Consider the following 11,160-nt stretch of genomic DNA (forward strand, 5'->3'; position numbering starts at 1 on the left):
TGTAAAAACACAATTGTCTTGAGAGCTCTACCTGTTGCCAAACTCAATTTAAAAGTTATGGAGGGAGCACACAAAGAAGACAGGGAGGCAGAAACATTGCCTAAGCCTTATCTCCACAGGCTAAACGCACAATTCCCCTTCAAAAGTGATGTCTAATTGTATAATAATGTTGAAGTTTTAGAAGTATTTCAGAGATATAGCATTCACCTATTGCCAAGAAAGCAATATGTGAGGTCAGTCTATACTACTTCAAGGAAAAAAGGAGTTCAACAGGTTCAACTCTAAAGCAAACATACTTAAGTGTGGGGGCTTTTAAAGTGCAAATAAAGTTGATGGAAGTGACATTATCATGAATAAATAAAAACTAGCTCATGCAAGTGCCATGTCTGAGGCAAGAAGGAAACACTTGTCTATATAATACCACCAGTACAGTCCTTTATGTAAACAGGCATTCATGAAACAGGGAAGTTGAATCACAGTTTAGAATCACAGAATCCTGGAATGGTTTGGGTTGGAAGGGACCTTAAAGCTCATCCAGCTCCAACCTCCTGCCACGGGCAGGGACACCTTCCACTAGAGCAGCTTGCTCCAAGCCCCTGTGTCCAACCTGGCCTTGAACACTGCCAGGGATGGGGCAGCCACAGCTTCTCTGGGCACCCTGTGCCAGCACCTCAGCACCCTCACAGGGAAGAGCTTCTGCCTCAGAGCTCATCAGTCTCCACTCTGTCAGTTTAAAGCCTTTCCCCTTGTCCTGTGCCTACAGGCCCTTGTCCAAAGCCCCTCTCCAGGTTTCTTGTAGCCCCTTTAGGCACTGGAGCTGCTCTAAGTTCTCCCCGGAGCCTTCTCCAGGCTGAACCAGCCCAGCTCTCTCAGCCTGGCTCCAGAGCAGAGCTGCTCCAGCCCTCACAGCATCCTTGCGGCCTCCTCTGGACCCACTCAAGCAGGTTCACTTCTCTGTTGTGTTGGGGGTCCCAGAGCTGAACACAGTACCAAGGTGCAGTCTCTATGAGACCACCAGAAGCCAAGTGACAGGCCCAGCACCCACCACAGGGGAACAAGTGGATGAATAAAATGGAGTCAAGAATGAAGCATATTTTTATCTCGGCACAAGAGAAACATAAAGAAGAAAAGCAAGCTCTACACTAAGCAGAAATACAAGATTGAACCTTTAAATGAGTATAAAAGTTCTCTTTATAGCTGGAAGATTGGGGCTATGGATTAACTGTGCCACAGGTTCACTGACACCCAAACGGGTGCCACGTGAGCTTTCAGAGGCTGGAAACATGCACGGCTGAACCAGTGCAATGGGAATGTCCCAGCTGGGACTGGAGCTCATTCACAAAATACCACTGACCCTTCTTTTCCTCATGACAAGAAAATGGTGTTGCAGCACTTCCCCTAAGAGAGCACACATACAGAATTTGTACCATCTATTTTTCCTCTGTTTCCCCATAGTTTCTAGCGTCTGGTGCACCTGAGAGCTGAGCACTGTTTGAGTGCAACAGGCAAATTTAGTTTTAAAGTAGGGCAGGCCCTGAACAGATGTTGACTGGCTGCCTATATCCACAAGCTCCTACAGAAGTGTTCTTACACCTCTGCAGTTCAAAAAGAGGAAAGAAAAGCTGCTCTGCTGAGCTAACTCTCCTTTTTGAGCTTGTATCATCATGTCCTATGCAGCCTGTGTGTAAATATGTAAAATGAGGAAAAGACAACTGCCTTTGGATGAGATATACACAACTTCAGGGGGAAAAAAGGGACAGAAGTGATGGCAAACAGAGGCATGAAGTGATTATGTCGGGGATTAATCAATTTTGTAGGTTAATCATTTCAAATGCATTGCTTCAACCCAACAGCAGTTTGGATTTACCTGTGCTGATGACATATAGCTATCAAAGTAATACTTCTGTAGATGTGGGTTGTAAAATGATGACTATAATCCTCAAAAAAGTGGAGGATGATGGGAAAGAGCCTTCAATATCTAAGGCAGCATCCCAGTCAATGGTGCAAATGACTGTGGGTTATCAGGCTTTAAATGCCACCCACAGGTGCTGTGCCAAGCAGTGGCTTGGTTTCCCACACACTGCAACTGCAGCATGTCACACCAGTCTGTACATCAGTGAATCACTTTCTAAAGGGCTTTTAATTTCACCTTTAAAATCCTCCATCTTTTTATTTGTTGACTTAGGACCAATATTCTACTTCCCTCCAATTTCACAGCCTCAAACGAGTAATGTGGTTGTTCTATACTTATCCCATTAAGTTGCCTCCCAATTGGCTCTGCAACCTCAGACCCTGCATTAGCAACATTCTTTTCACTTTTAAACAAAGAAGCTTCAAATTTATGCCCACAAAGTGCCTCAGAGAACTTTGGGATCCTTACCAACCAGGCTCAGAAGACCAATGGGCAAATCCATATTTAAGTGCTTGTTGGGTAACCATTTCAAGGTCTGATTTTAAGCGTGGGTCCCCCCTAGACTGCATGTAACATCAGCCAGCAAAAAGGGCCACCTCCATTTGAATACTACTGACCAATACAGAATATCATACAAAACCAGACCATGAAGAGGGTGGAAACTTTGGCTTAGTTCCTTCCTGATTCTTTGCCCATGCTTCCTGATCCTCAGAGCACCTCCATGACCAGGCTGTGCATCCAGAAGCCTTCACTGAGTGGGGGGATAAAAACCTACATGTACCCTGCCAAAGAGGGCTTAAGCTCTGGTTGAGCAAAGGTGTAAGGCTGTGGGCAAAGGTGTGGGGAGAGTCCCTACAAAGAGTTTTCTTGCCACCCCACAAGCCAGGGGAATGATAAGCTTGGAGGAGTGGAGAAGGAGCAAAGGAGAAGGGATAACCACAGTTTACATGTGATCAGCAGATATATCAGCTGTTAAATTCCATAATACATGGGGTTTACTCAGACTGGAACTAAGCAGGATTAGCCAGACAATTAGCACTATGAATTTCTTTAGGCTGACAGCTGAACTGTGGGCGACACAGAAACAGTACCTGTCCCCTGGGTTTGCAATGGACCCCTGAAATGATCCAGAAGGATAAAGATGTCCCCTTTACCAAGGGTAGAAGGGGCGAATCTGCCATGTAAAGACTGCAAGAGGGAAATGTTGGAGAAGGTGAAATGAATGCTGGAGGTTGGACGCAGGACAAATCCAACAAAACTGGAATTGAGTTTACAGGACCCATAAAATGAAAAATCACTTGTTCAACAGGAACATGCATGAAAATACTCTTCACTATTAGAGTGGTTAAACCCTGGAGAAACCCTGGTGATGGCACCACAGGACACGAGTCATCATTCTTCTAATTGCAGACCAACTTCCTGCAAGTTGAAGAGCCACCTTGAGCAGGCTTGCTTCTTAGAAACAGACTGCATGGTCTGATTTCTCAGGATGTCCATATTTTGGGGATCGCTGTAGCCTTATCACATGAACACCTGATTTGTCTGCATGAATCCTTATCTGTTGCAAAGTATGCAGTCAAGAAAGAAGGAATAGAGGGGGAATATTAGAGCAAAAGTACCCAAATGCCAACCAGGAAGATTTTAGCTCTGCCAAAGAATTCTTGCATGATGCTGAGCAAATGATTTGAACCAGTCTGTTCATGGGCACAAAGTCTGTATTCTAATTTTGAGGGAATAGTGCAATTGTATTTCCACATTTCATTTTCTCATTTTCAGAGATGCTGAGCCCAAATTCATCTGAAGTCACTGGGGAGGCATCATGAACATCTGACTGTATGGGGCTAAGCAGCCTGAAAATTAGGTCCAAGGTATCTAATCACAGATTAAAAATGAGGAGCTTTTTATGTTGGTCTCTTTTTTTGGACCTACAACATCACAACCGGGAACACGTTCTGTCTGATGGGTCCTTGTGAAAACAAGTTTAAAAGTGCTTATGAATCATTTAGTTTATAATAGATAAAAGACTTCATAATGATTAGTTAACTGCCTTTCACTACAGCCTTTGTTATGAGGTCTTGAGCATTCCCATATTAAAGTGAAGCAAGCATACAGTGCACAAGCTAAATGTGCTGTTAGCTTCCCTTTTATGAAGAATTCCTCACTTACAGAGCTGTTTTCTGGTTTCAGTTTCCCCACTATCTCCCAGTGCTCCAAAGGCTCAGAGTACAGTAACACAGATGTTATCTGTGACTTCAACACGTGAAGTCTTCATCAGACCTTGAGGCAGGCAGCTCATCATTCTGCAGGGGATATAAACCTGTCGTCGTCCCGTTCGTCCCTCCCAGCTAAAGTTAGCAAGAGCTTTCCAATGGAGTTAATCAAGTTCAGGCCTTCCCCTTCACTAAATGTTAACTGCTGAGACATTTTAAACTCAATCTGATTACCCTCTTATGCTGGAAAAGACCAAAACCACCACTTAGATAAAACACTGATATTTGTTTACTACATAAAGATTAGCAATAAAGAAACAGCAAAAAAACCCTCCAGAATCTTGGATTAACTTCTTCCCTCCAGACTGAAAGCATTGAGAAAAAAATAAACTCTCTTCAGTTTATTTAGCTTCATGCACACAGAACAATGGGCTTTCATTTGTCATGGCCTCAGTAATGTGCTCCAGTGACAGGCTTAGGCAGGGTTTAAACACAAACAAAAAAAAGGCAGGAAAAAAAAAAAAACACATTACTTGAGCATCAACATCTTCAAATCAATTCGGAAGATTTCCAGGTTTTTTTTCTTTCTTTGATCTCAGCTGATCCATAATAATGATGCTCTGATGTTATATTACTTGTAAGGTTAAAGGGGATGTAGCTCATACTCTCGATAATCTTCTTTAAAAGATCCTAAACAAATAAAGCCCCAAAACTTTACATTGCGCTCACCAGCTCAGCTCAGCTATAAAGACTAAGGTGTGCTCAAAGAGAAAGGCATTAAAATAGAACTTAAAGGACCAAGGTTCGTGTTTGCTGCTCGCTGCAATACCTGGTGAGGTGCTGTAGCCACTAAATAACGCTTATCAGGAAGGCTGTTTCACTAACTAAATATTTAGAGAAGGAAATATAGCTATAAAATTGGAATAATGTCCCTCAATATAGGTAGAGTTTTATTACCTTACTGATATAGCTAACTTTTGCAAGTATAAAGTAAACAGTTTAAGGCACAGAGAGACCAGTTAAATTCTTTATGCAAAGTACACATTATCACTAGGGAAGATAAGAAAGCCTTTAAGCAAGAACTGAAAACAAATCTATTTTTGAATATACACCATCACATTAACTTGCTGCAGTGTGCCAACTGCTGCTCTTAGAAAACATGAGTTCAGCTGTGCTCTGGCTGTGGAGCTATTTGCTCACTCAGTTATGTCTATCTTGTTCCCACTGCAGGCCAGAGAAAAATAAAGGGAAAAAGGCAGCCAAGGTTGCAGCCCCTTCAGACGTCAGCTCAGTCCTCAGAGAAGTCACCCTTTATGCTCAGGTTTCATTAACCTTCTCAGCTAGCAACACATTCTGCTCCATTAAGTTCAGCCCCCTACAAGAGAGCTTCACCCGTGGACCTAATAGCATCCTTTTTATTTATTTATTAAACTGTTTTCAAACTCTCATCAGGAAGAGCTCTTAGAGCCTGCGTTTCACTGCAGCACAGTGGATCAAGTCAGTTCTTTAAGCCCTCCCTCTCTCTCACAGCTATAGCTTCTCTCGAGGAATAAGTGCATCTGTTCAAAGACCAGACCGGTACTTAAGAGACTCAGCATCTCCTCCCCGTAGTAAGGTAGAAGTGGTTATAAAGGCTCAGCTGAAGACAGCATGAAGAAATATGACTTGAAGCAGCAAGTGCTCAGCCAACTAGCATCTTAAACCAGACACACACATGCGTACAAAAACCCCACCTAAGCAACCAGTCACTTCTAGCTTTTAACTATACAAACATCAGCTATTTTTGTCCAGTGTCTTGTGAATCCAACCCATGTATCAAGAGCAAGAGTTAATTCTAAAATTTGTTTTCTGACCTGTAATACTGTTATAGAATAAATCAAAACTGGTGTGAGGAAAAGCAGAGTGATAGGACAGCAATCAGCTGTTTGATTTGGTGCTTTATAACCTGACCCAAAACCCAATTCATGAATAGCCTGTAGTAGGCATTGGCTGGTGCAAGTGGTATTACGTCCAACCCCATGTACAGAAGTGCAAAGCTGGATATTTTTAATTAATCCTAATGCTTTTACAATTTAGAAATGGAAGATGGTCTGCAGAGGAAACAGAATGTCAAGCCTCCTGAGCTGTTTGCCTTCCACCTGCCTCTATGTGAACCTGAGCAGTTGATATAGGCTCTTCCTCTCCTCTTAGCAAAGCTCAGGCAAAGTGTTTCTCATCCAGATCAGATCATCATCACTGGATGAAGTTCACATGTAACACGTAGCAGACTTCACTGCTGTTCCTCAGAGAGAAGGTCCATCTAACAGCATCAGTACCACACCTAATAAAGCAGCCTTACAGTTACTAACAAGGCACAAAGCTTCTAGAAGGCTCACAATGGGAAGTCCACGGGTAGATTGGATTTGAAGCCTGTATCGCTTACAGCCTTTGTCAGATTGTTCTGCACACCATGCTGCAGCATCCTTCTAGAAGCTGGCAAATAGTCTTTAACAACTGCTACTCAATACACCATGAAATTCCTTACACGCCTCTGATGCTCTGGTTTAAATCCTTCCAGCATTCCCATTAAAAAACCTCCAACACTACTTTTCAGTGGTTTATAACTCAGCTGAAAGAATTTTGCTTTGGGCTGAAACTTGGTACAAGTCATAGGAATTCACAACAAACACTGTTTGGCTTTCTGAAATGCAAAGCAAAGTCAATGGAGCCATCTTTAAACGGCAAAACAAAGCAGCAGGGCAGTGTACCATGGGGTATGTATGCCTCGGACAGGAATCAATGCTGCCCTAGTGCAGCAGCAATGCAGAACCGAACTTCCATCCTCACTTGGAAACAGTAAATAGGAAATGGTGTGTAACAAACATCAGTATGAGCCTCGCTTTCCTGAACAGCCCTGTTAGCACAGCCCAACCAAAGTACTCATTATGGTCAATTCTATTTTACTGTTACATTTGGTAATTTACTATTACTCATTACAGCCTATTGTTTCACTACAGAGTTTGTGCATGCCTGTTTACATGAGAGACCACAGAGGTTCACATTAATAATCATCATTGTTTTAAAACCCCTTCAAGCAGATGCATTTGATAGAAAACAGACTCTGAAGCAGTCATTGGCTACTCAATGGCAAACACTTTACAAAGTCACCAAATATGAACCTGTCTGAAGACCTTCTTACAGCCAGGGTGCCAAGGGAGATTTGTTTTTCATGAAACCTTTGATTTCATGGGGCTCCCACTGCTGAGAAGCGACAAGATAGGGCTGGGGGTGGAAAACACACACATATACACACAGTGCATGGTGAACAGTGAGTTAATGTTGGTATTCTTCATCACACAGTGTGGCTAAACTAAACGCACATCAGCTTTCACAAGGTTGCTGCTGAAAGCACTCACTAAACACAACAGGTCTCTTCCTCATCTCAGTCACACATTCCAGGTGATACCTGTGTATCGCCCAGTAACACCAACCTGAAAGGCTCTTTTTTTTAATGCCAGAATTTATTCTGTATATACTAGATACTCCATCTTTTATTACTGCAGCCTTTAGGTTTACAACTGAAAAGCTTTTTTCCAATTAGCCTATAGCAGACAGGTTAGGCACTGAACATCCACCGTGCATGGAGAACACCTCCCTCAAATCCTATGTATACGATATGCTGCTGGAGAAATAGCACTTAAACTATTAACTTAAACCATTGCCTATTGCTTAGACTTGCAGTCTGGGGACTTAAATCACTCTTAACTTGACCTCTGTATATACCTGTTGAAATTTCTTGGTAACTTACCAAAAATCAAACAATAATTGGAATGCCAAGGTTGATATTATCCTGCCTTTTCCTATACTAAGGAAAATAGCAACTGAAGGAAAACATTTTCACAGGCAAGTCATTCAAGCTTAGCTCCTAAACATGAAGCCAATGTTTACTACTGCAGACAAGGTCAGGGTGTTGAGCATATTAAAACTATATTAGTTTATTACTGTAACTATAACTTTACACCACAAGCTGTTGGGTTTTCTAGTGCTCTTTCTCTCCTTGAGAGTGTTTACCACAGGTTTATAGAGGTCAGGCTCACACATTTGGCTGCTGGACAGGCTGAAAGCAATGGCAAAGCAGCGATACATAACAAGACAAGAGCAGTTGTTAAGACACACAAACTGCTCCTTCTCCCTCTCACCGCTGTCCCTCCAGTTGCTGCTGGGGATGTCTTTCACAGAGCCAAATTTGCAGCAAAACTTGAGCTGTGTTAAGGCTCTCAAAACAAGTTATCCTCAACAATCCTCCTGGCATTCAAACTGCCTTCTTTCCCAAGCACTCCTCTAGCACAGCTCGAGCCTCTCTGTGCCCCTCTGTCTCCACTCACTGTTCGCAGACAGACTTTTGGGGGCACAACTGAGCAACAAACACCCAATGTTGTGTTGTAAGAATAAGGCTAGCAGAGAACTCGTCCTGTTTTCCTTGTCAGCAGCACAGCAGGCTTATTTCTAGGCTCTGAGGAAAGGAAAGCTAGACAGAGAAAAGCTACCTTTCTCTGAAACAGTCCCGGGCAGAGCTTGGAAGTGAAGAAACCAATCCCAGCTGCTGAACAGCTGTGCTACCAAAGGTAAAGTGAAAACCGCATTTCTCTCCTATGTGAGGCAATGCAAGCATAAAGGGTTAGGAAGCAGCAAGTGGTAAAAGGACAGCAGATGTGATTTTGAGGCAAGTCTCATGACCTAACAAGCCGAGAGAAGAACACCTTCTCTAGAGGAAAGAAAATGAGCGAGGGTACCCAAATAGCAAGCCCTGTGCGAATACATACAGGGCTTGACAATCCCACCACAGTGACAGAAAAGGTGAGAAGGGCAGGAGCCAGAAGGGAGAGAGGCTGGGAAGAGGAAACGGGAGATAGAACAAGACAGATAGGGAACAGGTTGAAACAACTACGCTACGACGACAGAGATGGCAACGTGCACAATAAAGCAAGGGAGGCAGGAGAGTTAAGACACTCGCGAAAGGAGCCAGCTCAATACAGCTGGCACCGGCCAAACGAAGTGAGCCCAGGGAACCTTCGGAGAAAGTTTGCCCGGCGGACGGCCGCCGGCTTAACAAGAGCCCGGACTCCAGCCCGGGCGGGGACATCGACCGCCACCGGCCGGCCGCCAACTCCGGCGCCGCTCAACTCCCAGCGACCCGCACCTGCCCTCATCACCGGGCGCCCTGCGGGCTGGACACCGCCGCTCCCCACCGCCGCTCAGGGCATGACCGGGCCGGCCGCGGGAACCCTCCTGCCCGATCGATGCGCCGTGCGCGTTGCATAACCCCTCTGTGTCCCTGCCCCGTGTGGGGCACTGCGAGGCGAAGCGGGAGGAGCTACTCACATCGTCCCACTTGACGAATTTGATGCCCTTCTTGAGGGTGTCGGACACGCAGACGGGCTTGAGCTGGAGAGCGTGCACCCCTGGCTGTGCCCCGGCCATTTGCACCGCATTGACGCGCTCCCCCCCCGGAGCGGAGAAGCCGCGGGAGGCGGCCGCCTCAGGAGGGACGCCGGGGCGCCGGAAACCGCACCGGGAAGCGAGGCCGGCAGCCGCGCTCGGCGCGCCTGGAACGGGCAGCGAGGCGCTGCCCGTGCGAGAGGCTTCAGTGGCGCCCGCGGAAGGACCTGGCGCGGCAGCAGCCGGAGCGAACCGTGCAGCGGCACATCCTCTATATACGGCCGGCTCGCCACGCACGCACACGCCCGCTCCCTCTCTCTCTCACACACACACTCACTCACGCACGCACGGGCACGGAACGACCGGCGCTGCCCGCTCCGCTGCGCTCCCGCCCCTCCTTCCTCCCCGCCCGCCAGGCTCGGCCCCCGAGGTTCCCCCGCGCCGAGGTCAGCGCGCCGCGCCGGCAGCACTGCAGTGCCACCTGCCGGCTGCGGCCAGCGCGGCACCCGCCGCGGGGCCTCGGGCTCCTCTCGCAGTGAGGGGCTGCTATGAACCCCCCCAGGGGTCTCGGTTCCCCAGGGGCCACCAGCGCCCCGCAGTTTGTCTTCCTCGCAGTACGGTCACGGCAAGCCCTCTCAGTGGTCCCGAAGCGAGGAGGACAACAAGGAGGTGCTTGGAAATACACCGAGTGGCACGCATGGACCTGCATTAATACCTGAGAAGGGAGCAGCCGTGAGTGTCTGTGTGGCTTGTCCTGTACCGCGGTACTTCCCACCAGCGTTAGGCCTCAGAAGGGGTGAGTGCATGGGATGCCAAGTGCAATTTCAGGGAATAGTTACAGCGAAAGTGGAGCAGAAGGGCAGTGCCAAGCCTGCAGAATGATGGATGGGATGCCAAACGAAGAAAGGCTCTTTACGTTAAGGCAGCGGCACATAAAAATCCTATCAAGGCTTCACACTTTAAATACTCAGAAATTGCTTCACCAAAGGTTTTTACTCTCATAAGATGGTCTTCCTCAGAATAAAGAAACATGACCTTAATTCACAAAATATAAAGATGACAAAATGTCCTCTCATCCAGCAAAATCCTAAATCCAAGAGTTTTATGGAAAGGTTTTTGAAGAACAAAGTTACATGTGCTCCACAAATGACCTCCTCTCTGCTACAGCCCCTGTGCGATCACAGCAGAGATAAAGCATCAGATGATGCAGCACATGAGATTTCTGATTTCTCTGTGGAGGTTTCCAACTAACCCTTATAATTTAAGGGCAGAGGGGCACACTTCTACTATCAGCAAAGCAGATGGGGTAGCAAGCAAATCTTTGAAGACAAATTGATTTTGTTTCAGAGGAACGGTATTTCACAAAATATAGGCAAACTGAGTGGGGAGAAGTTTGGGGCTTTTTAATTAAAAAGCTACAAAACTGGCATATTGGGTTCCCAATTCGCTCTTACTGTTAGTTACAGACTTGGTAAAGCTCTTCTCTGAGCCTCTTCCAACTTCTTCCCCTTCAGCAAGAAACTTTTAGTGGGGGCTGAATCTGCTCCTTTCTGACAGTTCATGCAGGCAGCATGTACTTTTGAAGGCCAGTTAATCCATTTAATCTATTCTTTATGCTTA

The 11,160-nt window shown here is 45.9% G+C and overlaps 1 protein-coding gene across 3 annotated transcripts in view; it reads right to left on the reverse strand.

Annotated features, from left to right (window-relative positions):
- PLCB1 (phospholipase C beta 1) overlaps positions 1-9,950 on the reverse strand; it is a 400,307-nt gene extending 390,357 nt beyond the window's left edge. For 2 of the 3 annotated variants that reach the window (XM_057423415.1, XM_057423417.1), the window contains exon 1: positions 9,484-9,949. In XM_057423415.1, the coding sequence (XP_057279398.1) occupies positions 9,484-9,582 (99 nt within the window). In that variant the 5' untranslated portion in view covers positions 9,583-9,949. Of the gene's footprint in view, positions 1-9,483 lie in introns of all 3 variants that reach the window. The other variant, XM_057423416.1, reaches the window with a different exon arrangement.
- Positions 9,951-11,160: the final 1,210 nt, after the last annotated feature.

Source organism: Pezoporus wallicus, unplaced genomic scaffold (genome assembly GCF_028554395.1).
Source record: "Pezoporus wallicus isolate ANWC-B61680 ecotype Strahan unplaced genomic scaffold, APGP_CSIRO_Pwel_v1 contig_4191, whole genome shotgun sequence".
Taxonomy (NCBI): Eukaryota; Metazoa; Chordata; class Aves; order Psittaciformes; family Psittacidae; genus Pezoporus; species Pezoporus wallicus.